Raw genomic sequence first — 26345 nt, 5'->3', positions numbered from 1 at the left:
TAATCCAGAGGAAGAGCTGGAGGTGGAGGTGATGCTGCTTTCCTCTGGGCCTTTCTAGAAAGTGCAGAGAGGTGTGAACCCTGGCTTTCAGACCAGCCCTCACAGGCACCAGGACACTGGAGCTAAGTGCCTTTTCAGCAAGGAGCTAAGCCAAATAGAAGACATGAGAAATTTCCTTTTGGTCATCTGTAAATCTCATTTGGTTTTCTCCTGATCAAAAAGGAACCCATGAACTGCCCCAGCAGGCCTGGGCACTCCTGGGTGATGGATGGCCACAGGCATAAAGCTTTTCTTGGACCTGTTCCTGGCTCTTCTGTCAGGATCTCTGTGCTGACACTGTACGGACACAGATTGGTTCCTATTCAGAAGCAGCGTTCATTTCAGAAGGCTCTATATACTATGCCTAAAGTACACTGGCTCAGATGGGAATTCCATTTCCTTCATCATTAGTGCTAGAATTCAATGGTTCAGAAACCAGGGGACCCTGAAATGACTTTCCATTAAATTTGATGGGGAAACCATTCAGGTCAGAACCAATCTAAAGTCTTACAGAATTTATCAGCACACACACTGCCCAGGGGGCCCTCTCTGCTCTCTCTTCCTGGGGTCTTCCATGAAGAAGGCTGGAAGAGACAGCCCTTCCTGGGAGAGGACTTGACAGAGAGAGGGCACAGAGGCCAAGCAAGCCCTTCCTCCAGGCAGTGATGGCCATGACTGAAGACCCTCTGATGAGGTTGGAGACCCCAGAGGGCACTTTACAGATCCCCAGAGGATAATCTAAATAGTTTCCCAATTAGCTCACCATCCTAATTCTAGAGAGAAGACCACTCTAGAGTCTTTTGTCTTTTTCTTTTTACAGTAAGGAAAGTGAGATTTGTGGATGTTAAATTGTTAAATAACCTGCCCAAAGCCTCTTTGTGACTGAGCTCAAGTTGGAATCCTCATGGGGTCCCCTGGCTGCCCTCTTGAATACCACTGGTCAGCAGATGGGCCCACTGGGGCCTGGGGCAAGTGAACTTTCCTTACCATTATCCTTTGGCTCCCAGCAGGTCTCTAAAATCCTTTCTTGTTGACCTTTCTTTAAAATGCTAATTGCGCTGTGAGGCTCAAGGGGCCTTTGCCCCATTGGGGGCCCCCTGCCAGGGGAGCCCCTGCTGTGAGTCAGCACAGAGAGCTCCCCAGCCCAGGGCTGGTGACTGGCATGCAGGGAGCTCACTGCCAGGCTTTGGCCTCTGCACACCCTGCAGAGCCAGGCGCCCAGGGAGCCCAGGGAAGGCCTCCAGCAGAGGCTCCACCTCAGCAGGTGCCTGGGCAGCTGGCTACTCTGCCTCTCCCTGGAGCCTGAGGCTAAGGGGGCACTTTGAAGAACCTCCATGGGACAGGACCTGGGTAGGGCCAACCTGGACCTCCTCCAGGCAGCAAGGAGGCTGGTGGGGATGGGTGGCAGGGATGGGTGCCTCTGGGAAGCAGGAAGGCATAGGGAGGGAGCAGCGCTGTGGAGAAGATCAGAAACACAAGCCTGGAGCTTGGAGAGGATGGAAAGCAGAGGAAGAGGAGCAGGTAGGACTGAGAAGGGAAAGGAAGGAGCCCGAGGGGCAGAAAGGGGGAACTAGGAAGACTCCAGAAGCAGAGCAGAGGCCACGGCCAGCCTGGTGCTTGCCTGGCTGCTCCACTTCCTTTGCCAAGCACCCATGGCTTCCAGCCCTAACAAAGCAGGGCTCCAAAGCTTCACCTGGGGAAACACCTAACTCTCTTGTAAAGGGAGACACAGAATCCCGGTGGCAAGTCCTGGCAGGTGAGACACACACGCTCACTCCGGGCTGCCTCCTATCCCCGAGGATGCGTGCTTGAGGTGCCCGGTGCTCAGGCCTGGGGCGCCCTCCAACATGGATGTCCAGTCCTGTGAAGCCGCAGGCGTGCTCTGGCTGCAGGGGAGCCGGGGCTGTGTGTTAGGATGTGGGGGCGAGGCAGGACCCTTCACTGTGTCTTCAGTCCTCATCACCAAGAAGAGCTATTGTTCTCTTCAGCCCACTGATGTGTGGAACAGAAGTCAGACTTGGGGTGGCCCAAGAAGGCTGAAGACCTGTGGGGGCAGCTGGAGGGGAACACTCCCAGGTTGGTCTGAAGAAGTGAGTAGCTCCAGCCTGAGCAGCTGAACTACCTCTGGAGCAGCTGATAAACAGCTGACAAGGACTCAGACGATAAGGTCCAGCAGAAAGTGTCTAGAAATGCTGTCCAGGCAGCGGGCCTGCGCATGGCCAGGCAGGGCTCCCATCACCATCAGTGGCCTGCAGCGAGGCAACCTTCACATGGGCACCCCACCATCCAGCCTCCCTGCCAGGGAAAGTGACCAGGACACTGGTCTCTCCAGCTGAGTGAGCAGGGCCTGACTGCCAAGGGAAGAGAAGGGAGGAGAGCATCTCAATGTCACATGTCCTGTGGCAGTGCTTCAGGACTTGGACTCAGTTCCCGAAGGAAGAGCTGTCACTTACTAGGTAAATATTTATGAAGTGCCCATCACGTGTCAACCGCCTCTTGTCAAATAGAAATTATTTGTTAAAGTTATATTATTAAAAAGTTGTATTATGCTGGGAGCATCAGGGATTATAATCAAAACCCCCAACCCAAATCTCAAGATGGAGGTGGGGAAGAACCATCTCTTCAAAACAAGGAGACAGACAATTAGTTCTAAAAGAGTAGATTTTATTATGGCAAATTTACAAACCAGGTCTCAGACTCAGAGGCCAAAAAATATGTCCAAAGTGCCCAAGTTCCTTTCAAGACTCATTGCTTCAACTTCCCATGTGGGTCAGGTGGAAGAGGCCGCAAAGGGCAGTGGTGAAGCTGTAGCTCATGGTGAGTAGGGTCCAGGAGCTCAGAAAGGCGAGGCTGGGCTGGAGACAGATTTGATCGACTTCCTTGACCAGGACGAGTCTTGCTGTCAAACAGAGGAGACTGAATCTATTTCTGCGTCTGGCAAGTGCTTTGTTTTCTAAGCCCGACAGTTCTGTGGGCACCTCCTCGCCCAAACCCAAACCCTCCCCCCAGACTTTCCAGACTTGTCAAGATTCCTCTTCTCAAGCTCCAAACTCCCTGAGGATCACAAGCCAGGGAACTTGGGGACAGAAGAACAGGCCTGGAGAGAGAGGCAGGCACAGTAGGTAGAAGGAGCGTGAACCAAGCTAACGCAGAAAGAGTGCTCAGCAGAGGCCTGGTGCCCAGCGAGCCCTCAGCAGCTGGTGACGACGGTGCAGGTGCTGGAGACGGCCACCCCGTTGGTGAGAGACTCCTCTAGGTCAGCTGCTCCAGTGGTAGTTCAGCTGCTCAGGCTGGAGCTGCCCACTTCTTCAGACCAACCTGGAATGTTCCCCTCCAGCTGCCCCCACGGGTCTTCAGCCTTCTTGGGCCACCCCAAGTCTGACTTCTGTTCCAGATAAGACAATAGCTCTTCCTGGTGTCTCCTGTCTCTGACCTGAATATTCCATCAGTCTTCAAACATCTTTCATAAAACGTGGCTTCTAGAGCCTCATGGAGCATTTTGACAGATTGAAACAAGGGAGGCAGGGAGAGAACAGTTTGAGGGGCAACAGGTGAGGGGCCGGTGGAATCTGATGGACCCAGAGGCTGAGGGAGCCACATTAAATACGTGAGTGCTTGGGTCAGAGGCTCACAGAGGTGTTTCCTCGGGTCTCTGTCCACAGTGATGATCCACGAAGGCACCAGTACTGGACTGTTGGCTGTGTTAGCAGAGGGCCAAGGGGTGTCAGGGCTTGACGGGGCCCCAGGGTGGAACCCTTGCTATTTAATTGCTATTTCTTAGGTTCAGACCATGACCTGCGGGCAGTAGTGGGCAGCAAATGCCACTCTCACAGTGAGACTTCTGTCTTTGGGGAGGTAAACCCTGAAAATAGTTCTAAGGAACATTCATACAAGCATTCTAACTCCAAAAGCTACCACCAAGCGCAACACCCATTGTGATGTGGGTTTTTAAACAGCTAAGAAGGTCGACTTGCTTCTGGAATAGAAGAAATCCATAAAGACAACCCTCTAAGCTAAGCATTATTATCTCCTAAGGTTGGGAAAGCGTCTCTTACAGGATCTCAGGTATTTAAAATGGTTCCACTTGGAAATGGACACTGTCATTCAGAGAGTTGAAATGAAGAACTTCTGAGGCCCCTTCAGATGATGAACAGCCCACTACAACCTCTGCTCGGGGATCTTACAGAAAAGCTACAGCTGGGCTAGGGCTTTGGCCTTTCTTGAAGCTTGGGTGGAGGAAGTGGCTCAGGGATGCCCCCTTTTGTGACATCCTCCTGATTGTCCCTTTCCTAGGTACAATATACCCAGCATGCCCTCGGTTGCTCTTCCTCTTGTGTCCTTTATTGCAGGAAAAGCCACCACGGTCCACACCCCTGGGACTCAAGTCAGAAGCCTGGCAGTCATCTTGGATTTCCCACACCTGTCCTTTTTACCCTTCAGTTTCCTGCTTAGTTATTAATCGCATCACACGAGACACCATAGTGTGGTGGTTAGGCAGATTTATCTGTCCTTGAGCATACCCCCACCATAGGCACAAAGTAATCCAGACTTTGAGGATGGTACTGGGAGATCTCCCAAGTGACTATCTCCCAAATTAACTAGTGACTCTCTCCCAAATTACAACTCCAACACAGAACACTGTGGATCACCTCTTTGATAGCCCCCAGTTCCAGGTGATGGGCAGAATCACAGCCTTTGGAACAGAAGGCCCCTGGGTTTCTCCTTCACTAGCAAAGCAATACACCTTTATCCTCAAAAGGATATCATTGTTATTGGATTGGCATCAGGGACAAGGACCAAGCTTTTGGTAACACCTTGAGACCACTCCCCGACTCCCCTAACCCATAACCAAAAAGTCACCTGCCTCAGGGAGATCGTGCTTCCCAGCAGGGAATTATTTTTTTAAATATTTTTTAGTTGTAGATGGACACAATACCTTTATTTATCATTATGTGGTGCTGAGGATTGAATCCAGGGTCTCACACATGCTAAGCAAGCGCTTTTCCACTGAGCCACAACCTCAGCCCCTCAGCAAGGAATTATTAATGAGTATTCCCTGGGCGGCTCCCCCAGAATTGCTCCTTTTCTGCCTTTTCACTGCATGGGCCGGATAAGGGGAGGAGACTTGAGAAGTAAGAAACCTGGAAATTATAAAAAGGATGAGATTCACCTCCTGACTCAGACACTCAGCTCTGGGCCCCCTTCTCTTTTTTTTTAATTTATGTGTGTGTGTGTGGTGCTGGCAGTTGAACCCAGGACCTTGTGCATGTGAGGCGAGCACTCTACCCACTGAGCTATGCCCCCAGCTCTGTGTTACTGTTCTTTTAATAAAACTTCGTACTCTATGCTTACCTCGGTGTTTCCCGGGTGTTCAGACCTCGTCACCGGTAACCCGAGGTAACACTTTTACTGGGCAGTCTCCAAATAAATGATAAAACAACAGGGAAAAGACTCAACCATTCCATTCCTTATTCTGAATCTTCATTCTGAGTGGATTTCCACAAGACAAAGGTTCTCATGGCTAGCTGCCTGTCCAGTCTGAAGAGACCCTGCAGATACCTCCTTTCAGAGTCCTGCCAACCTTGGTTGGCAAGAGCTCTGTTGCAGGGCTATTTTCTTGGACTGCAGGGTGGAGGGAAAGGTCACTCAAATTCTTCCCATTCTGATAATTAGAAAAGGAGATTTGAAGTCAGGAAGCATTTTAATCAGCAGCTTCACAGGGAAAAGGCTCCCGGTGATTTGATCTTATGGGGATTCCAAGTTCTGCTCGATCTCCTCAGCTAGCTCTGAAGAAGGAATCTGGTAAGGCATTGCTGGAGTATCCAGCAGGGATTCCTGCTCCAAGGACTCCTCTTCAACGGGTTCTGTGTCTTCCTGCTTGAACGAGACTTTCTTTTTGAAAGTGGTTAGGAAAATCGATTTCTAAGTAGAAGGCAAAAAAGGTCATGGATTGAATTAGGAATGTCCCCCTGAAAAGCTCATGTTAAAACATGGTCCCCAATGTGGCAAGGTTCGGAGGTGGCACTTTAGAGAAACGGTTGGATCATGAAGGCTGTGACCTCATCAGTTCATTCATCCATCTGATGGATTAATTATTTGAACAGACTACTTACTGGGTGGTGAGTGTAGGCAGGTGGGGCATGGCTGGAGGAAGTGGGTTGGGTTCCTGGGGACATGTCTTGGGCATTATATATTTTGTCCCTGGCTCCTCACACTCTCTCTGCTTTCTAGCTGCCATGAGCCCAGTAGGTTTCCCTACCCCACCCTTCTGCCAGGACGGTCTGCTTCACCCCGGGCCCAGAAGAATGGCCTGAGCTGACTATGGACTGAGGTCTCTGAAACCATGAGCCCCAAATAAACTTTTTTCTCCATTAAGTTAGTTGGGTATTTTGGTCACAGTGACAAAAAGCAGACTAATACATTAGTAGAGGCTAACCACACTCCAGAAACATGCCCAAGAATGGCAGGAACACAATGTTGCTATTTTCATGCCAAAGGCTAAGTACAAAACTGAAATACAGCTGCCATAGCAAAGCAGACCATCAAATCTGCTAGGATTGAGTGACTCACCAATGATCTAACTGCCTCCGGAACAAAACTCAACACCTTTGAAAGGAAAAGCAACAGGGTCTAGGCTCCTTAGAAAATACCACCTACAATGTTCAGCATAGGAGTAAAAATTACTAGACGTAGGAGGGAGTAGGAAAATGTGAACCATAGTCTAGTGAAAAATATTTAATAAAAAGAGACCCCAGGACATAAATGCCAGAATTAGCAGACGAGGACTTAAAACAACTATTAATATTTTCAAATTTAAGTGAAAAAAGAACATAGTGAGTGAAAGAATAAGTCAGTAGAGAAAAATGAAATTATTTTAAAAAGATAAGTAAACATTTCTGTAATCCCAGTCACTGTGGAGGCTGAGACAGAAGGATTGCAAGTTTAAGATCAGTCTGGGCAACTTAATGAGACTCTGTCTCAATATAAAATTTTAAAAAGGGGTTGGAGACCTTATCTCAGTGGTAGAGCACTTTCTTAGCATGTGTAGGGCCCTGGGTTCAATCCCCAGCCAATATCAAGAAAGAAGGAAAGAGAGAGAGAGGTTGGGGTGGGGGGCGGGGAAGGAAGGAAGGAAGAAAAGAGAGGATGGGCATGGGGAAACCCAGCTAGAAATTTTAAAACTGAAAAGTATAATATCTGAAAATTTTTAAAACCCACAGAAATCCTAACGTAGGATATGGAACAAGAGAGTGTCAACAAACTTCAAGGCAGATCAATAGAAATTGTCCAAACCGAGTACAGAGGAAAAAAGATTGAAAAAATGAGCAGTGCCCTCCGGGACCTATGAAACAATGTCAGGTGTCTAATACCCTTTGTTCGTAGTCTCTGGCTGAGCCAATTCCTTCCCACCTTTGCCTAGAAGTCTCAGAGCTTCATTCCACACTGAACCCGAAGGGACAGGGCTAAGGGCAGAGAGTGAAGCACTTGGTCACATGATCTCTAAGACCCTTCTACATTCAAAGTGATGAATCTGTGCAACAAATACCTGTATTGGTTTTTAAGAAAACGTATTCCTAAAACATGAATGCTTCCGAGCATTATAAACAATAGGAATGGCTTTCTGACTGAGATACAAAATTATGGTTTATATTGTCAAAGCTCCTCTGCTTAGTGAAGAGAAACCCATATAGGTCAAGCCTCGCTGGCTCTCTCTGCTTGGACTCCACCTTTACCCACTCTATGGAGCTCTTCTTGATTCCTTTAATTGGAATGACCTCTGCCACACTGAGCACTCTGTTTCTATTCTTCTTTTGACACTTCCACTAGACTAGTATTCTATCTGGGGTACTCAAGAAAAAAATTAACAAAGTCTTGCTAAGACAAAAACAAAGATGGTTTTAAAGGATTAAGGGAGGAAAATCTGGCAAAGCTTTGAGTATGTGCATATAAGCCAGTTAGGCGAACCAGCAGGACTGCTGAAATTTCATGAAACCCCTCCTGGGCCTGTTTGAAGCCAGATTTCTCAGCACTAGTGATGCGAAATTTGCAGGCAGCCAATAGCAAGGAGTAGTCAATAATCCACCTTGAGCCAATTGGGAACCAGAGCTTGGAATCTTGTCTTTTATCTCGCCCTTTCAATTTCTATCTTGGAAATTAACTCAGACCTGAATGATGCAGCTCTCCCTTGCTGGTAGGTGATTCTTTCAGCTTTATTTTAGATCCCCCTTGGGTTCTGTTTGTTCCCTTCTAACAAGTGGAATCTATTTACATAACCACAACTTGCACACGAACTCTTCTCTAAATGTGAGAACTTGCACACAACCCAGGCATTGTCTCTTAGTTCTTATCTTCCCTTATAATTCCCCACGTCTCACCCTTGGCAAAAGAGCAAACCTGTTGTTTATCAAAATCTTGCTGAGGCTGGGCGCAATAGGGCTCACCTGTAATCCCAGCAACTCAGGAGACTGAGGCAGGAGGATCACAAATTCAAAGCCAGCCTCAGCAACCGCTAAGCAACTCAGTGAGACCCCTATCTCTAATCAAAATACAAAATAGGGCTGGGGAAGTGGTCAATGGTTGAGTGCCCCTGAGTTCAATTCTTGGTATATAAAAAAAAAATAAAAATCTTGCTGAGGTATATTGCTGCCAGGTGCAAAACATCCTCAGTGCAACACAAAGGGACAATTCAAAATACAGAAGTGAGCCAAGTTTTCTTCGATAGAGCTACTGTAAAACTAGGGTAGTCCATTATCACGTATTTTTATTTCTATTATCAGAGAAACTTGGTGTTAAAAAATGGTTGGGTCATCAGTAAGGTGATGGTGACTTCCACTTACTGAGCCTCATTTCTCCCGTCCCCCCAAAACTGCTCCAAGCATGAACCCTTCCTGAGGGAGATCTCCCTAGACCACGTCAAAGAATAGCACAAACCATCTTTCTTTTAATTTAGTTATACATGTTCAGCTTTAAAAATAAATGATTATAACTAATAATATATATATGGGTATATTCATCATTTAAGAGAATGCTGACTATATTATTATAAATGAAAATAAACTTAGTACTTTCATGCTATCCAAGTCAGCTTTGGAAACCAGCCAAAGTTAGTGACTTGTACAAGGATGTAGTGATAGTTGAAGAAGATTTCAGATCTCAAGCCCGACAACCCCTTTAAATGAATTACCTGTTTGGGCATCATGTAGTTTGTAGAAAGCATGAGATAGCAGCAGACATATTTTAGGAAATTGTAGAAAAGATTGTGGGAGATAAAATATTTGCTTGTCAGGGTGGTAAATGCACAGTTGTTTCCAACTATTCTGAACTAAGAATTTATATTCATCATTATAGCATCCAAGAGGAGGCACTAGAGGCTTGACAAGTAAAGAGAATTTAATAATAAAATACTAATATTACCATATACATTAAGTACGCACTGATAACAACCATGTTTGGTTTCTGAAAAAACTTTGAATAGTTTTTGGAAAGGGCTCAAAGGATCTCTGAAAAAAAATATTTGTTCCAGGTGAATAGAATCTAGGTGTGTAAGTCAGTAACATCAGTGGTATTTCCTGAATCTAACATGAATTTGCCTTTTAACCTTTCCTATTTTTATTGACAAGAAGTGGTTCAGACATGAATGTGTGACAGGGAGGGAAAGTTGACTAAGGGGGCCTCAGTGTGCTCAGCACGGTGGTGGCGGCTGCCCTGGGGATTTCCTGGAGTCCGTCAATGGGATGGGAATGGGCCATGGCGAGTTCCTCCTTCCTACCTTGCGACACTCTTTACACTTCTGTTGAATCTGAAGCTCTTCTTGTTTCATCATTGCTGCCATTTCCTTTTCCTTGAGGCTGTTCTCATATTCCTCCTTCAGCTGGATCTGTTCTCGAATATTCTGGGGTAATGTCACAGGCTCAAGTCAGGTCAGCATCAGGAGGTCTTATAAGGGGGCCCGCCCTCCCTGGGTATAATCCTGGACCTGGGTCCTTTAAGCCTGTGGAGTTTCTTCCTATAACTAGCTTTAGCCTGCTGGCAGCTCCAAACCCGCCAACTCCACACCCCCGAGTTGGATTCCAGCTGCAGACTAAGTCATCCTGGGAAGGTAGATGAACCAAAACCCCCCTGGCCAACTCCAGAACTCTGCCTTGGATCCCAGTCTCTCTGGGGAAACTGAGCCCTCCCTAGACACACCTCCACACACACGCACCTTTTCATTTGCTAGAGCTATTTTCCTGTAATGGTAAAGCCAGTGAGCCAGGTACTCTATTGGGTCACTGGGCTGAACCTTTGCCACTTCTGCCAGTGCCTGGGACAAGGAATTTCCAAAGCACTTCTTCAGGTATTCCGTTTCCATCCTGGGGACCTGGGAAGCATCCAAACAGACACATTCTTGTACACAGGTAATCCTATCTTAAAAACAGATTCATTCTAACCAACTCAGATTTATTTTAGGATAAATATGAGATGTTACTTGGTTGCACCCGTGTTCATCAGCTTCCCATGGCTGTGACAAAATACCTGAGGTAATCAACATATAAAGATGAATTTATTTTTGTCAGTAGTTTCAGTCTACGGGTGCTCAGCAGAACACCATGGCAGGGAGCATCAGGAGGAGCAGAGAAGCTCTTCTTATAGTGGCCAAAAACAAACTGCAAAAGAGAAAGCAGTCAGAGTCTCACAATCCCCTTTCAAGGGCTTCCACTGGGCCTCACTCCTGTAGAGTTGCACCATCTCCCTATAGCACCTCAGGCTAGAGATCCAGATGACAGCATCTGGCCTTTGGGGACATTTAAGATCCAAACCACTGAATCACCCTTCTCAAAAGAACCAACAAATGCATACTTGCCAGTCGCCCTTATGTTCAAGCAGACTTGTTCCAAAGCTCTCCAGTTGGAGTAGATCAGACAGTAGGTCCTGGGGTCACCAGGCTTGAGAGGAGCTTGATATATTCGAGGTTAGGAAGGCTGAGGCCTTTAATGCACACACATATCTACCCTGTAGGGAGAAAACAACCAAGCAGGAGGAGACACCAGGGAAGAGCTCTGAGCACCCTGAAAGGTGAGCTATTGTGAGGTCAGAAGGACAGCCTGTGACTTAGATCTAAGATTGTCTCATTTACTTCACAATCGCCCTGAGGAGGAGCGGAAGGAAGGAGAAATGCTAGGTCCTCTGGTCACTGCTAACACCACTGTTCCACTCCCCAGTTCATAAGCAGAAACCGCCTCAGGCTGGTCGATGCCCCCATATTTACTGTTAATCCATTTGACAAGCAGGAGGGAAGGTGGCTCAAGCTAGAAGGTTCAAGGAGGCATGGCCATGAAGCAGAGCAGGAGGAACACAGACTCTGGGCTCAGAAGGACCAAGTTCCAGGCCTGGTGCTGCCACTTGCAGCTGTGTGGTCATTGGAAAGTTGCTGCATTTCTCTGAGCCTTGGTTTCCTCATCTGTAAAAGAAAAATAACTAAAGTATGCACTTCATAACAAACAGAGGATTCATAGATGTAACACACACCTGAGAGGCCCTGGGCCTGGCACAAGTTAGGATTTATTAAATGTTAGCTATTACAATAGAAGACTGTGCCATGTGACAGCCCAGCACCTGGCTCCCTGACCAACTCCATATTCCTGAAATTTACATATTTAAACTCCAGAAGAATCCAGGGAATAGCAGAGGCTCAGATCCAGCCTTCACATTTTTCTGGAGGTGTTTTTTAGTTTGTTCCTCCCTGTAAGGTCCTTGCTTAGCATGTGGATGGCCATTGTAAGTGATAGCTGCCATCTTCAGTTTTACTTTCCTTTCTAAGGGCATTTCTGAGAAAGGCTCACCTGCCGGGTTTCTGTTCTCGAGACTAAAAGGCTCAGGGGTCATTCTAGTTAAACTGGGCTAACTGGGCTGCATGAAATAACCACACAAGAGACACAAATACCTTTTTCTTTGGGGTCGCTGTGACGGCTCCTCTGACCTTAAGGGTCTGCAGAAAGAGAGAGAGAGAGCACGCGCTGACCCCTTTTATTGAGGAGAAGCTATTCAAATGAGGCAAGGGGTCAGCTTTCAGGGGGCTGACTCTGTCTTCATGATGTCCACTGTCAGCAGGTTGACTGACACCTGGGTAGGCCACACCCAAGGGCACAGTAAGAGAAGGGGACACACACAAGGCACTTCTATGGAAGATTCTATCCTAAACAGGGCAAGGGGTTACATTACAAAGGAACAGGTGAGCACAGCTTCACCCATGGGGCTGTAGCAAGACACACCCATTTCTGTGACTGAGGGCCTCAGCACCCAGCTGGGGAGTGTAACTCAGTCACCCGGAAGGTTGGCCTCCCACACTCACCCCCTCCTACACACCCTGCCCTTAACCAGCAATAACCAGCCATCATCCTCTCTGGATCCCCATCATTCAATATCTGCCAGGCCTTCTACCCCGTCTCAGTTTTTTGAGGAATGTGACATTTTCTGTCCCCTCAGGCCAGGCAGGGATGTTCCAAAGGAAGAGCATATCCCATCAGGAGGCATGTGATGTCACAAAGTGCTCAGTTTGATCACTTGGTCGAGGTTGCATTGGCCAGATTTCACCATTGTAAAATTTCTGATGGCTGGTTATTGCTGGATTCCTAGATCACACTTCCCAGCTCAATGGGATGCCAACACCTCAGAGGATCACACTTTGAAACACACACCTGCACCCACTATTCTGGGCCTCATTTCTCTCTGGAGAAGTCTGTCCCTTTCTTAGATGAAACTTGCTTTCTACGCTTGCCTCAACATTTCTTGGGTATTTAATCTTCAACACTAGGGGATCATGGACCTGATCTTGACCTCCAAAATCAGTATCAATGTCAAGGTCATGAAAAATTAAATAAAGATAGGGAACTAATATGGACCAAAGGGGACTACACAGCCATAAAAACTACACATGATTCTAGGTTGGGTCATGACGAGAAAAAAGAATTCTGTAAAATATATTGTTGGGAAAATTAGGCAAGTTAAATGCAAACTGTAGATTATACAGTATAATTTATTAACTTTCTTCAGGGAGAGAATGTCTTAGTTCTAGGGCTAAATAGTGGCCCCCAAAGGTTTCTGTGTCCTAATACCTGAAACTTATTAATATGTTACCTTATATGGCAAAAGGGACTTTGGAAATGTGATTAAATTAAGCATCTGGAGATGAGGAGTAGATTATCCAAGTCAGTATAATGTAATCACAGCATCTTTATAAGACAGACCAGCAAGGTCAGACAGGAAGGGCAAGCAGAGAAAGAAGAAATAATGTCATCAAAGCCAGAAACCAAGGGCAGCCTCTAGAAGCAGGAAAAGGCAAGGAATGGATTCTTCCGCAGAATCTTCAGAAGCCTTCTGACACTTTGTTTTTAGCCTTGAAGACTCATTTAGGACTTCTCACCTCAATAAAATAATAAATTTGTAAAAGAATAAATTTGTTAAAGTCACAGGTGTAGGGCTGGACAATGGGAATGGAGGTGGGTGGTGTCTCTTTCTGCTAATCTGTAGCCCAACTGAACTAATGAATGAGAATAAACAATCGTCTGCACCCTCTCACTCAGTGTGGTTTAATGACAAATGACCAGCCCGGATTCTATCACTTGAGGGCTTGTGGAAATGCAGATTCTCAGGTCCTACCCAGAGCTACAGATTCAGAATCTCCTTTTCACAAAATCCCCTGAGTTCGGTCCTCAGCCATGAAAAAAATAAACGGGCGGGGGGCGGGGGGGGGGGGAGAATCAACTTCGTGGTAAAGCACTCCTGGGTTCAATACCCCCAGACGCAAAAACAAAAACCAACATGGGAAATGCTAGCAGAGTATTCTGCACACTCAACTGGGCCTAGGAAGAGTGATATCGCTAGGGTCCCGAGGTCACCTACAAACACAAAGGTGCAGAAGCGTGACATTGCCATACCACAGAGCATACTGTGAGTCTCCGAGGGGCTGGGGTCTCTGCCTTCTAGGACAAGCAGCTTCTCAAGGTTCCTTCCCTTAGGTCCGCTGCCCCTTCACCTCTCCCTATAGAGTCGACACCCCACCCAGGCCCGATGGCTCTTTTCGGGGAGCACCGGCTCCCAGCTTCTGGGTGGCAACCCACCTGTACCCTCCCCTCCGCGTGCCCCCAGTCCTGCGCGCGCGTCCCCTCCCCTTGGGCGCACGTTCCCGCTCCGTCCCCCACGACGCACGCTCCGCTCACTGTTCCGAGCGACCCTGCCAGGCGGACGCCTGCTCTGGCCCGTGAGGGGCGCGCTCGTTGCCTAGCATCGGGACGCGATTCGCGGACTGGTGTGGGCGCATGCGTCGGGTGCGCACACCAAGAAGGAAGGAGCCCTTTTCTCAGAACGGTTCCTCTAGCCTGGCAGAGGCGGTTCTCACGGTTGGACCTTGAGCGCTGCGAGGTCGAGGAAGAGTTGGTTTGCTCCTCGGAGCTCCGTGGGTCGCCACTCTGTGGGCCCGCTCCTCCTTCTCATCCCCGCCATCCTTCCCCTCCACTTTCTCCTCGCTCCAGGTCCCCTTCTATTCTTCCCTCTCCTCCTCCTTCTCTCTGGCAGGACCCCTAGGGCCTGGGGAGAAACCCTTCTGCAGCCCGCAGAGGAAACCTGCCCTAAACGCCCCAGGTTGATGATTACCAGATAAAATACTGCAAGGCTATGTAAATTTGAATTTCAGATAATGGGTTAATTGTTTAGTAGGAATATTTTATGAAATAAAGTTACTTATTGTTTCTCTGAAGTTCAAATTTAACTGAACCAGCTCTGCTTTTATTTAACTTTGGGACCTTCCTCGGTCCCTTTCCTCCTTATTCAGCTGCCAACTTCTCCGAGGCTGGTCACGGAAACTCCCTCAATGGCTGTAGCAACTTCTTCAGGCCAGAGGCAGCTCTTTCTGTAGAAGGGGCTTTAGTGGCCTAGGTTCCTAGTGGTGCATATAAAAACAACATACTTAGTGCAGGCGAGATGGGCACTATTGTAGGTTCATGGACAGGGACCACATGCTAAATGAGAGGACAAACAAGCATTCATTAGGTTCCACTGATAAGGCTATGCAACTTCCAGATTCCAGACACACACTGCACTTGGTCTACTCTAAGGTTTTCCCTAATGACATAATCCCCTTCCCACATGTTATCTTTCTGAAGCAGCAGAAGGACTCCCTTCCCTTTTTCATGTTACTTCAAATGACATGAGACTTCTGTGTAGCACTGTCTTTTGAGTGGATCCTACTAAAGAAGCACAGTGAAGACTGTGTTCCAAGTCGGTAGTAATAATGCTTTTCTCTGAGCAATTAGGACACTAACTTTGTAGAAAATTAAGTTCATTTTTTTTAGCTACTTTACTCTTCAGTTTAGAGTTTTTAGGATTATGTTTATGCATACACATGTGTCCCTTTCCCTGCTGCTATTACTAATGCAAAAGATGACATATGTTATTTCTGCACCTTGCTTTTTTCACTTCATTCTGTGTCCTAGGGAACATTTCCAGTTTTAGAGAGCATCATCCTTCTCTTTTATGTCTGAACAAAAATCCAGGATGCTGTATCTCATTGATCCCTATTTTAGGAACATCTGAATGGTGTCCCACTTTGACTATGGTAAATGATAGTGCAAGTAAATATGTACATATGCCGTTTATATTTTTGCTTGTGTACCATTGAGATAGGATTCAAGAAGTTGAGATTGGTGAGTCAAACACATGCGATTTTCTAGGTTTGGCCAATTCCCCTCCATAGGGTTGTATTTTGCTCTCCACCAATATCTCATGACGGAAGAAAAGCGCTGGGGCCTATGGATGGACCTCAAGATGTCAGTGTTTCTGCAATTCTATGAAGAATGCTGGGTGCAGTTGTCCAGAGACAGAAGCAAACACACTGGCACTCTGTCCACTGTCATTTCCAAACTTAGTGTCCTTTCTCATCAAAATTGAAAATGTTAATGCTGATCTTTCATCTTTCAAACTGTCTTTTTACACAGATAGCTACTGCCCAATAGTGATATAATCTCATGTACCTGTAGTTTAAATTGAACGTATTTATTTCTTCAAAGGCTTTTACATAATCCTATTGGATTTTTCTCCTGATATCTGCCATCCGAAGTCTTATAGAAGTTTCTCAGTGGCACAGTTAACTGAATTTTGAAATACAGGAATTTCCTTTGCACCTACATTGTAGTCTTAACGAACACTCTGGGACTGTAGTTTAAGGTTGGAAAACATCCACTGCCAATCTGTGTGGGAATGGAGATGTGATTTCTTGTTTCAGTTTCTGGCCCTGGAAGTATATAATGCAGGTTGACATTTCTTGTGATTCAAGCAACATGAGTTGTTCAAATGACATTACTCCGGTGTAAGTTTTAACATGAGTGTTGTTTGTCTTGTAATTTTTAGGTTGAATTAAGAAATATTATCAAGAAGTCCAAAGTCATTTTTAATGTTGAAGAAGTAATGATTGACAGTGATTCTTCTCATTCAAAGAATTTATACTTTGTATTCCAATAATCTATCTGCAAAAGAGATCCCATTTGTGACAGCATCAAAATACATATAGAATACTTAGAAATAGGGCTGGAGTTGTGGCTCAGAGGTAGAGCGCTCGCCTAGCATGCGTGAGGCACTGTGTTTGATCCTCGGCACCACATAAATATAAAATAAAGATATTGTGTCTACCTATAACTGTAATAAAATAGGTACTTGTCACTCCGTTTTTCTGTATGCTTAACAAAAACACTGTTGAAATCTTGAGAACTGTTTGCTAATCTTGTTCCCATAATGTGCTGTCCCCAACTGCCAAACTGAAGAATGCACTCCCTCACTGGGTTGCAGGCAAACCGCCCACTCGCCCTGACCCGTCAATGAACTTCCCTCCCTGCCCTCTCCAAGAAAAGTATATAAGCTCTGCTTAAGCTGTTCTCAGGGCTCTCTCTCTCTTTGCTCTATTCAAGTGAGCTCTGAGCCCCAGCATGCTGGACCCCTAATAACCCTTTGCTGTTGCATGAGACAGTCTCTTGGTGGTCTCTTCCTCCCACGCTCGCGTGACCTTTACATAACTAAAAACAAAATATGAAGAAAATACTTAGGAGTAAATTTAACCAAAGAGATGAAAGATTATGCACTGAACATTGTAAAATACTAATGGGGAAAAACATTGAGGATGGCACAAATAAAGGGAAAGATATCCTGTGTTCATGAATTGGAACAATCCATGTTAAATTGGAACAATTTTGTTAAAAAATGTCCATATTACCTAAAGTAACCTACAGTTTCAATGCAATAAAAGATTTGGAACCTATCAACATTCCAATGAAATTATTCACAGCACTAAAAAGAATAAAACAATTCTAAAATTTCTTTGGAACCACAAGATTCCAAATAACCAAAGCAATTTTGAGAAAGAAGACAGAACTGCAGACATTCCACTTGCCTATAATTGTTCCATGAAAACTGTTCATGGAGGCTGATTCATTCCAAACCCAGCATTGACTCCTAAAATAACAACAACTGGGCAGCACTGGAAACGTGTCTACTTATCAAGAGCCAAGGGAAAACATTCAAAGTCATCTGCTTGGTTTTTAATTGACTGTTAATGTTGTTCCAACTCTGCCCAACTGTCCTCACCAAAAAGAATGCTAATCCAAAATGTTCTTTCAACACATTTTTTTTGGCCACTGAAATGAAACGAGTTTTAATAATTCACCACTGGCTAATGTCATTTCTTCTTTTATAACAAATGAACTATTTGGGAACTTATATTTGTTGCACTCTTACTTTCATTTATAATTTTGGTGAAGACAAGAGCATTTCATAAAATATACTACGTTGATAAGAGTAAATTGAGATTTATGTTTGGGTTGCTCCCAACTCTTTTTTGTGAATAGCAATTTAAACAAGTTTCCCTTTGAAAAGAATGAGAGGGTAATTGACAGCTATTTCATGGGTAGTAGTACACAGTCTTTTTGATATACTTCCCAAAAATTGAGAGCATGGATTGCTGTAATGATTTTTTCATAAATTCTTTGCAAGTCAGTGATTTCTAATTCAACAAAACTGAAAGATAACTTAACCAAATGATTATGTAGAATATTAAGAATTATGTTTTGTGATTTTTTAGCATGTAATTCATAAGAAGTTCAAAGAATTGACATTGCTATAATAAAACATACTATTCTTTTTTTTTTTTTTTTTTTTTTTAGTGCAGGGTCTTGCCTCGGGGAGTTGCTAAGGCTGGCTTTGAGCTCATAATTCTCCTGTCTCAGTTTCCCAAGCTGCTGGGATTATAGCCATGTGCCGCTTTACCCAGCAAAACATGCTATTCTTTGTGTGAGCAGATTTCTTAGTACTTCTATAGATACCACAAATGGGAAGAAAAATTGAACCCTTCCTGTCTTGTAGCAATATGTAATAGTCATCTATGGATAAATGAACCAATTAGTTGAAAATTTGTTTAATTCATCTTATTAACGTGCATTCCCATTTTTTACTTTTGTTTATCATTTAAAAGTTTTTAAAAATTGCCGAAGTCTGGCTTGGCACAAATCAGGAGCCACTTGTCAAAAAGAAACTAACTTTATTTTTAGAACTACAAACGTCAAACAAAACAGCTCCTCAGGGAAAAAACCCTCAGAGCCCAACTGCCACCACCGGCTTCCACAAGCCTCTCCTCCACACACCAGCCTCTCAACCTCCCACAATCCTCCTGCTCTTGAGGCCGATTGGCTGGGTCGCGTGGGCGGAGCCAAAGAAGTCCCCCAATGAGCAGCTCCGTGGAGGAGCCAATCAGCTAGATGTTGCTGGGGCTGCTGTGAGCCAATCATTAGCTGGCAGTCTGAAGGGCAGGGAAACAGCCCAATGAACATCACCGCAGAGGAGCCAATCAGCTAGATGTTGCTGGGGCCACTGTGAGCCAATCATCAGCTGGCAGTCTGAAGCTTGCTGGCAGCTGGAAGTTTGCTGGGGCCCCTTTGGCTGTGGCTCTCAACAAAAAATGACTTACATTGCTTTGATAACATATTTTTAATATTGTAATATAGCTCAATTCAGAACAAATTTTTAACCCTCAGAGATTTATGGTCATAAGAAACATAAATAGAAAAGCATTTTAATGTGTATTGTATGTGTGTGTGTGTTATTTTATTATAGAGACAAGAGATGATTAATATAAGACTTTTAAATATAAAAATATAATAGGATGAAACTCTATAAGACACATAGGAACAAAATAAAAGTTCCAGAAGAAAATTAAATGATCCAAAATTTGACTTCTAACAGAGATTTCATTTGTTGTTTTTTAAATAGATGATTTGAATGTCAGGTTACTATGAAAATATTCACTCCTTTGAACACACAGAGTGATGTGATAGTTTAATTAACAGTTTCAAAAAGTCAGAATTAGATTCTTGGCAACTATTTAAATTTTTTAAAAAATTAGATATAAACTTAAAAAGGCACACAAATTACACATTTTTTAAAGCCTAATGGCTTAAACAGACAAATGATTTTTTTCTCTTACATAAAAGAAACTAGAGACAGACAATTCAAGCTGTCCAGCTCCTTGAAATCATTGGAGGTTCAGATCCTTCGGTCCTTCTGCTCTGCCATCCTTGAGAGGTGGTGTTTTAGGCCATGAGCCACGTTATGGCTATTGGAGCTCCAGGGATCCCAGGGGAAGGCCAAACAACAGCTTTCCTAAGGAGCCTTGAAAATGAAATTTTCTCCTGAGCATATTGCCAAGGGTCCTGCTACCAAGGGAATGAGAATACACATTTGGCAGGCAATTAGCAGTCTGCTGCATAGAGTAGAACTCGAGGTCCATTAAAGAGTAAACACACATTGTGCATTGCTATCTCTTGAAGGAAGTTTACCAATGGATTCTTTATGGCCCAGTGGAGAATTTTCATGTTATTTTTATTTACTTCACTCTTCTATATTCAATTTGCTTTTTTACAGTAAGCACAGCCTTTCTTAAGAAAACATTACAAATATTCTCAAATCTTGTGGAAGTTACCAAACCCAAAGTGAGGAAAATTGTGCAAAATAACCTGTTATAAAGTGTTAAAGGTCCAAGCTGTGTTAAATTATAGAGACTAAGGAAACACAAGACCGTGGATTGGATACTGGATCAGAAAATTAAATAAAATTAAAATTGGTGAAATTTGAATAAGATCTTAAATTCATCGAGAGAATTGAGTCTACACTAATCTGCTGGGATAGGTCACCGTACTATAGTGGTGTAAAATGTTATGAAAATCCTACAGTCCAGAGCAGGCTGCCCTTCCTATCCAACTGGGAAATGGGCTCCAGCCAATGGCTCCCGGCTGGCTAGCGCAGCTCCCTACAAAGCCCTGGGCAGGGAGGAAGGTGCGAACTTTGGATGACATTGCCACATGCAGCTCTGGAGCTGTGGCTCGGGCAGGAAGAGGGAGGTGACCCTTAGGGCAAGGGTTCCTCTCCTTGCCCTCTTCACAGCCCTCTGTGGTTTCCAGTGCACCAAGCCTCCTTCGCTGAGTGGCCAGAGCGCACACTCTGTCTTCCTAAGACACCACCACTTTTTCCTTGCTCCTGAGCATCTCCAAGCTTCAGCCAGCACAACTCCAGGCTTTGTAGTGGAGAATCACCGCCAGGATGTCAGGATCGCTGAGAAGCCTAGAACTGTGTCCCTTACAGGTGTCAGACAGAGGCCAGGGTACCCGGGACCAGGAGCCAGAGGGACGCGCGAGGGCAGCAGCAACTGGCAGCAGACTCGAGCGCGCAGGGGCAGGGTGAGAAGGACCGGGGCTGCGCTGAGTAACTCTCCAAAAAAACACCTGACAAGTAGCAGAAGGGACTCCAAGAGCCGAAGTTCAGCTACCAAGACCAACAAGGTGCTCGCAAGGTGCTCCCGAAACAGGCTGGCCTTTCCTGAGCCTGATGAAGACATTAAAATCGTGCAGGGAAGAGGTTTCGCCCCCAGGTCCCTCCCTCTGCATCCCAGGCCCCAGGCATTGAGGAGGGAGATTCACTCCAACAGCCCGGGGTGGCCAACAAACTCAAGGAAAGGATCCGAGGGGCCACTGAGGCACGCTGTGGGCAAAGGGCAACAGCTCTGGGTGCAGCGTGGGTGTGATGGCATCAGCCCTCCAAGGAAGGAGTCGAGCTCCTCCCCAGGAGAGAGAGGAGCTCCTGCGGGCAGCCCACCACGAGATCGCGCATTAGGATGCAGGTGGCCGCTGCAGCCGAGGGTTCGAGCAGCAGTTATTGAGGCGGGCACTGGAGGGCAGCGAGATGGACCCGTGAGAGGCTCTCATCTCAGCATAGTCACTGCTGGCCCTGTGGCTGAGGTCCAGGCTCAGGCGGCCCTGGTGCTGGACACTGGGAGAGAACCAGAGGGGAGGGTTTGTGAGGACCAGGACCAGAGGTGGCCACCAGGGATAAACTGTGACGGCCTAGGTCTCCCTCACCACAGGCCCAGGACAGCAGCCTGCCCCACCACTTCTCAGAGGTGGCATCTAAGAGGGCCACAAACACAGGGCAAGCCAAAGTCTCATCCAGGTCAACAGCAGGGACAGATTGGGCTCACTGGGAGGAAGGGACTGCTACAAGGAAAACAGGCTCTGCAACCCAGGTGGGCCCAGGAGGAGAACAGAGAGAGGCGGCATGGGCCCCAGGACCTTGGAGAGGTACTACATGAGTCACTCTGAACAGTGTAACTAGGAAAGCAGAGGGCTGGTGGCTCACAAACGTCAGGCTCCCTGTGGTCAGGTTCCCACAATGTACAGAGATGCCACCTTCCTGCTTAAAGCCCTCCTGTGGTCTCCGCCATACTCAGAGTAAAACCCCAACTCTAAGCCAGGCTGCGATGGCTGTCTGGGACCCCAGTTACTTAGGACACTGAGGTGGGAGGATTACAAGTTTGAGAACAGCCTGGGATGAGTCCATGTCTCAAAATAAAAAAGGCTAGGGGGTGCAGCTCAGCGTTAGAGCACTTCTAGCATGCACAAGGCCCTGAGGGTAATCCCCAGTGCCACCCGCCTCTCCCCAACAGGGAAAAAATAAATAAACAGGAAAAAGAAAAGACACTTGAGGGCATCACAGGAAATTATAAGACTGTACCCATTACTGGCTCAAGGAAGTAAAAGGGAAGATTCCTTTAAGAAAAATCATGGGGGCACCCTACTCACACAGGGGGACCTGGAAAGTTGTTGCATCCTGACTCCGGCTCTCAAAAGTCACTGCAGCCCTGGTTTCAGGGGGCCCAGCTCTTGTACCAGCTACCAATAGACCTTGGTGTCATTCACAGGTGATGGCTCTGCAGACATGCAGGATGCTGGAGTTTTGGGGTCATGGAGGCTTCCTCTGAGATCTCCAAGGAAGGCCCAGGAGGACAGGCAATGCATAGCAGGGTGGAACCCCTGCAGGCTGCCCTGAAAGGGCAATGCAAGAAGGTGTGAGGTGAAGCCAAGACTGGAATGAATGCCCCAGGAATTAAGAGATGTCAGTGACGTGGACTGTCACCAAGAAAATTTGCTGAATATGGAAAGAGCCAGGTTAGAAGAGTGGGCTGCAATCAGCAAGACCAAAAGGAGAGAAAACCTGGCAGCCGTATGTTCTGGATGCTGTAGATGCACTTACAGGACCTGTTGTCTTCAGTCATGTTTCAGTCCCCTTCCTTCCTATGCCCCTATTCCTCCCTTTGGGGATTGGAGTGTTTACTCTGTGCCATTGTGTATGTTAGATAGGAGTATGTTACAACTAGCACAGGCTCACAGCCAAGAGTTTGCCTTGAGTCTCAGAAGAGACTTTGGACTTGGACTTTGGTGCAGTGTTGAAACTGTTAAGACTATGGGACTCTTGGAGATGAACTTCATGGATTTTACATTGTGAGATGGGCAGGAGCTTTTGGGGACCAGGGGGAGAATGTTATATGAAAATGAGGTATCCCCTAAAATGTTCTCTGTTGATACAGGAATGCTCAGAGGTGAAATTATCAGATTGTAAGATTTGTAACCTGATCAGTCCATTCTAGTTTGAATGTACTGAATGGATAGTAACTGTAGGCAGGTGGGGCAAGGCCCAAGGAGGTGGGTCACTGGAGCATGACATAAAAGGGTTCATTTTCCCAGTGGCCCCTTCTACCCTTCTCTCTTCTTGCTCACTGGCCACCATGAATGGAGAGCAGTTCTCCTCCACCGTGTCCTTCTGCCATGATGTTCTACCTCACCTGAGCCCAGAGCAATGGAGTCAGCCCACTGTGGACTAAACCTCTGAAACCAGAGGCCAAAATAAACTATCCCTCCTCTAAGTTGCCCTTGTTGGATATTTTGGTCAGTAGCAAAAGCTAACACAGGTACAAAGGTGGAGGCCTTGGGAGAAGCCAGTGCAGGCCCCACAGACATGAGGTAGCTCCCAGGCTGCAGCACCAAGACCTTACAGCTGTCACAAATAGTGGTGGCCATGGGCTGCAGACCAGCTTGGGACAGTAAGCACAGTGCTGTTTGGGATGCCAAGGAGACCAGCACCCAGTGCATCACAGATCATGCCAAGGAGGATCCCAGGTACAAACAGGAAGAGCAGTTCCAGACTCTCTGTAGTAGTTGGATGTGACACAGAGGTTGAGCAGATATAGCCCTGAGCCCACTCTGCAGCTGATCGGGTGCTGAGCCCACTCTGGATGCACAGGGCACACTAATTAGAAGGTCCTGGGCAGATTCAATGCCCACCAGATACTTAGCCAGAGGGTGCCGTTATCAAGGGTGTGGGGGAGGGAAGCCTGTCCTTAACTGCTTGGACTAGACAAAGTGGCTCTGGGTCTGTAGGGAGGTGCCAGCAGGGTCCCCATGCCAGAGCTTCTCTTGAGGGACAGGGTAATGAGATGATGTTCTCTTCCACATTTTCTCACTCTCAGAAACCTCCCTTATCTAGTGGATAGGCACTTGGAGGGAAGTAACAGTAGGAGCTGGGGCAAGGTGACAGGGGTCCATGGAGAGGAAGGTGAAAGGAATAATTTCCATTGGTGCAGGAGGAAAGGTACCAAGATGAGAGTGGAGAGGAAGGCCTATCCTCTGGCTGTGTGCCCTGTTGTAGACCCCCAGGTCTCCCTACTTTACAGATGAGGAGCCAGAGATGTCAGTTAAGTGACTTGTCCAAAAAGAGCAGGGGTTCTAACTGGGACATGATGCTTTTAAGCACCAATATATATGGAAAACACACATTTAAAGACCACCTTTTACCTTCAGGCTCCAGTTGAACTTTAGGACTCAGATGAATCCCCTGGTGGCCCAAGCAGGAAGGGACCCATGGGACCCATGGCCTCAGTAACCCAGGTGCAGATTGCATAGGGACAACTCGATTTGTTCTTAGCTCATTCAGGAGATACATACTGCCATGGATGATCTCCCAAATTCAGTAAAGGGGTTTGCTTTGTCTAATGAAGAGTCTTAAGCAAGCGAACCAACCACTGTTTTTGGAAAGCCACTTCCCCAAGCTTCAGTTTCATCTATAATACAGGTTATAATCTCTAAACTACCCTGAAATGGAAACAATTTTCGAATTACATCTGGATGCTTTGCCTGAATCTCTGCTGGAGAGTATGGGCAGAGATTCAGGCAAAGCATCTGCAATCCTTTTTATAATGTTCCAGGATTTTGTCTATCCAGAAAAAACTCCACTAGAGGGTTCTTCCCATGCCATCTGACCTTGTACTGATGAGCAAGGAAGCTGAGAGTCACCTCAACCAGCCGCAGTCCCAGGCCACTCCAGCTGACAGCTTGGTGAGCAACACAAAAGGAGGAAGGGCTTATCAGCCCCAGCCCTCGCTCTGTCAAAGGGGGCACAGCCCAAGGAGGAGTCACCAGATACAGGCAATGAACACCATCTTTGTCCACAATTTCAACCACCTCAGTGGAGACAATTCTTTCATTTTTCATTGAAGAATATATTCTGTGGGAGCCAGGCATGGTGTTGCATGCCTGTAATCCCAGCAATTTGGGAGGCTGAGGCAGAAGGATCACAACTTCAAAGCCAGCCCTAGTAACTTAGCAAGGTGCTAAGCAACTTAGTGAGACCTTCTCTCAAAATTAAACATAAAAAAGGCTGGGGATGTGGCTCAGTGGTCAAACATCCTGGGTTCAATTCCTGATACCAAAAAAAAAAAAAGGTGTGATTTTATTGTACTTGCTGATTGGCTTACGCACATATACACGTACACACAAATTTTTCTTTTTTGACATTTTTGTCTTATTACCCTTTTGTTGCTTTTTTGTTTTTTTGAGGGTTAGTGGCCTTGTTTTTCTTATGTAACTCTTTCTCTCCTTTTTTCTCCCTCTATACACATTCTCTTGTTCTTTCATTTTTTCCTCCTCCTTCTTTAATGGACAATGGACTTCATTAGCTATCTCTCTTCTTTCTCTCCTTTCATACTTTAAACTTCTAAATTCTTTGATTTTCCACCCTGATTTCTTTTTTCTTTTCTTTCTTTCTTTCTTTCTTTCTTTCTTTCTTTCTTTCTTTCTTTCTTTCTTTCTTTTCTGGGGATTGACCTCAGCTCAGGGTCATTTGACCACTGAGCCACATCCCCAGTCCTATTTTGTATTTTATTTAAAGAAAGGGTCTCACTGCGTTGCTTAGTGCCTCACTTTTGCTGAGTTCAAAGGCTGGCTTTGAACTTGTGATCCTCCAGCCTCAGCCTCCTGAGCTGCTGGGATTACAGGCATGCACCACCATGTCTGGCTTCTTTTCTCTGAATGAACTGATTTTACCATCTTTAGAACTATTTAAATTTCTCGATTTCGGCCTCCACCCTTCCTGCTTGTGTGCTCTTCAGTGCTGTGGATGGAATCTAGGCACCTGGTATTTATTTTAAGGCCATATGTTTCTACGACTCCTTACTGTTGTTTCTTTCCCACTTTCCCCTGAAGTTCTGGGAATCTATTGGGACCCTTGAGTTCATGGGGCGGCCAGTCTGTTGCTGACCTACACTCCAACCCAGCTAGGAGACGGCACACCTGGCCTCACACACCCCAACCCTGCTCTAACTTTGGCAATACTTTAAAGAATAGATCAGAGAAAAATCCCACCCTGAAGACCAGGGCCCAAGTAGGAAAGACTCAGGGGAGCCTGAGGTCCCACTCATGGACATCCACTCCTACAGCAACAGCACAGAGAAATAACACAGACTGCGGAGATCACACCCACGAAGGGCCTTCGACTAGATTGTTCTCACACCCTTCAGAACATACAGCGATCCCAGTGGGTGCACCCCGTGCCTGCAGTGTGCAACAAACACTTTCCTGATCTACAAAAGGACCCCAATTCTTATGAGACCTACAGAAAATGTGGGT

At 46.1% G+C, this 26345-nt stretch overlaps 1 protein-coding gene across 7 annotated transcripts; it reads right to left on the bottom strand.

The window, feature by feature from the left end:
* Positions 1-2682: 2682 nt before the first annotated feature.
* Positions 2683-14659, bottom strand: LOC101978494 (DPY30 domain-containing protein 2). Of its 7 annotated transcripts, none has more exons than XR_013434930.1 (8): positions 14227-14659; positions 11963-12007; positions 10883-11479; positions 10555-10685; positions 10244-10399; positions 9809-9931; positions 4976-5961; positions 2683-2938 (listed from the first exon to the last, which is right to left on the bottom strand). XR_013434930.1 is itself a non-coding variant. In XM_078039469.1 (8 exons), exons 6-8 carry the CDS (start codon positions 10388-10390, stop codon positions 5785-5787), a joined length of 447 nt encoding a protein of 148 aa, XP_077895595.1. In that variant the 5' UTR covers positions 10391-10399; positions 10555-10685; positions 10883-11031; positions 11288-11479; positions 11963-12007; positions 14227-14659; the 3' UTR covers positions 2683-5784. The 7 variants fall into 7 exon arrangements, 4 of the variants coding, with proteins under 4 accessions (XP_077895595.1, XP_077895582.1, XP_077895566.1 ...); XR_013434927.1 differs by having other exon boundaries at positions 2683-5180; positions 5392-5961; XR_013434929.1 differs by having other exon boundaries at positions 2683-3737; positions 5392-5961.
* Positions 14660-26345: the final 11686 nt, after the last annotated feature.

Source organism: Ictidomys tridecemlineatus, chromosome 1, assembly GCF_052094955.1.
Source record: "Ictidomys tridecemlineatus isolate mIctTri1 chromosome 1, mIctTri1.hap1, whole genome shotgun sequence".
NCBI classification, from domain to species: domain Eukaryota; kingdom Metazoa; phylum Chordata; class Mammalia; order Rodentia; family Sciuridae; genus Ictidomys; species Ictidomys tridecemlineatus.
The sequence above is the reverse complement of the archived record's forward strand: the minus strand, read 5'-3'. Positions and strand labels throughout refer to the sequence as shown.

What these genes read in the sequence shown, in the direction of transcription:
- LOC101978494 (XM_078039456.1), bottom strand. Translation starts at nt 10,390, where the DNA reads ATGGAAACGGAATACCTGAAGAAGTGCTTTGGAAATTCCTTGTCCCAG. An exon ending in TAGCTCTAGCAAATGAAAAG is followed by an intron (nt 9,932 to 10,243) that starts GTGCGTGTGTGT and finishes ACATTACCCCAG; the next exon opens with AATATTCGAGAACAGATCCA. An exon ending in AGTGTAAAGAGTGTCGCAAG is followed by an intron (nt 5,962 to 9,808) that starts GTAGGAAGGAGG and finishes CCTTCTACTTAG; the next exon opens with AAATCGATTTTCCTAACCAC.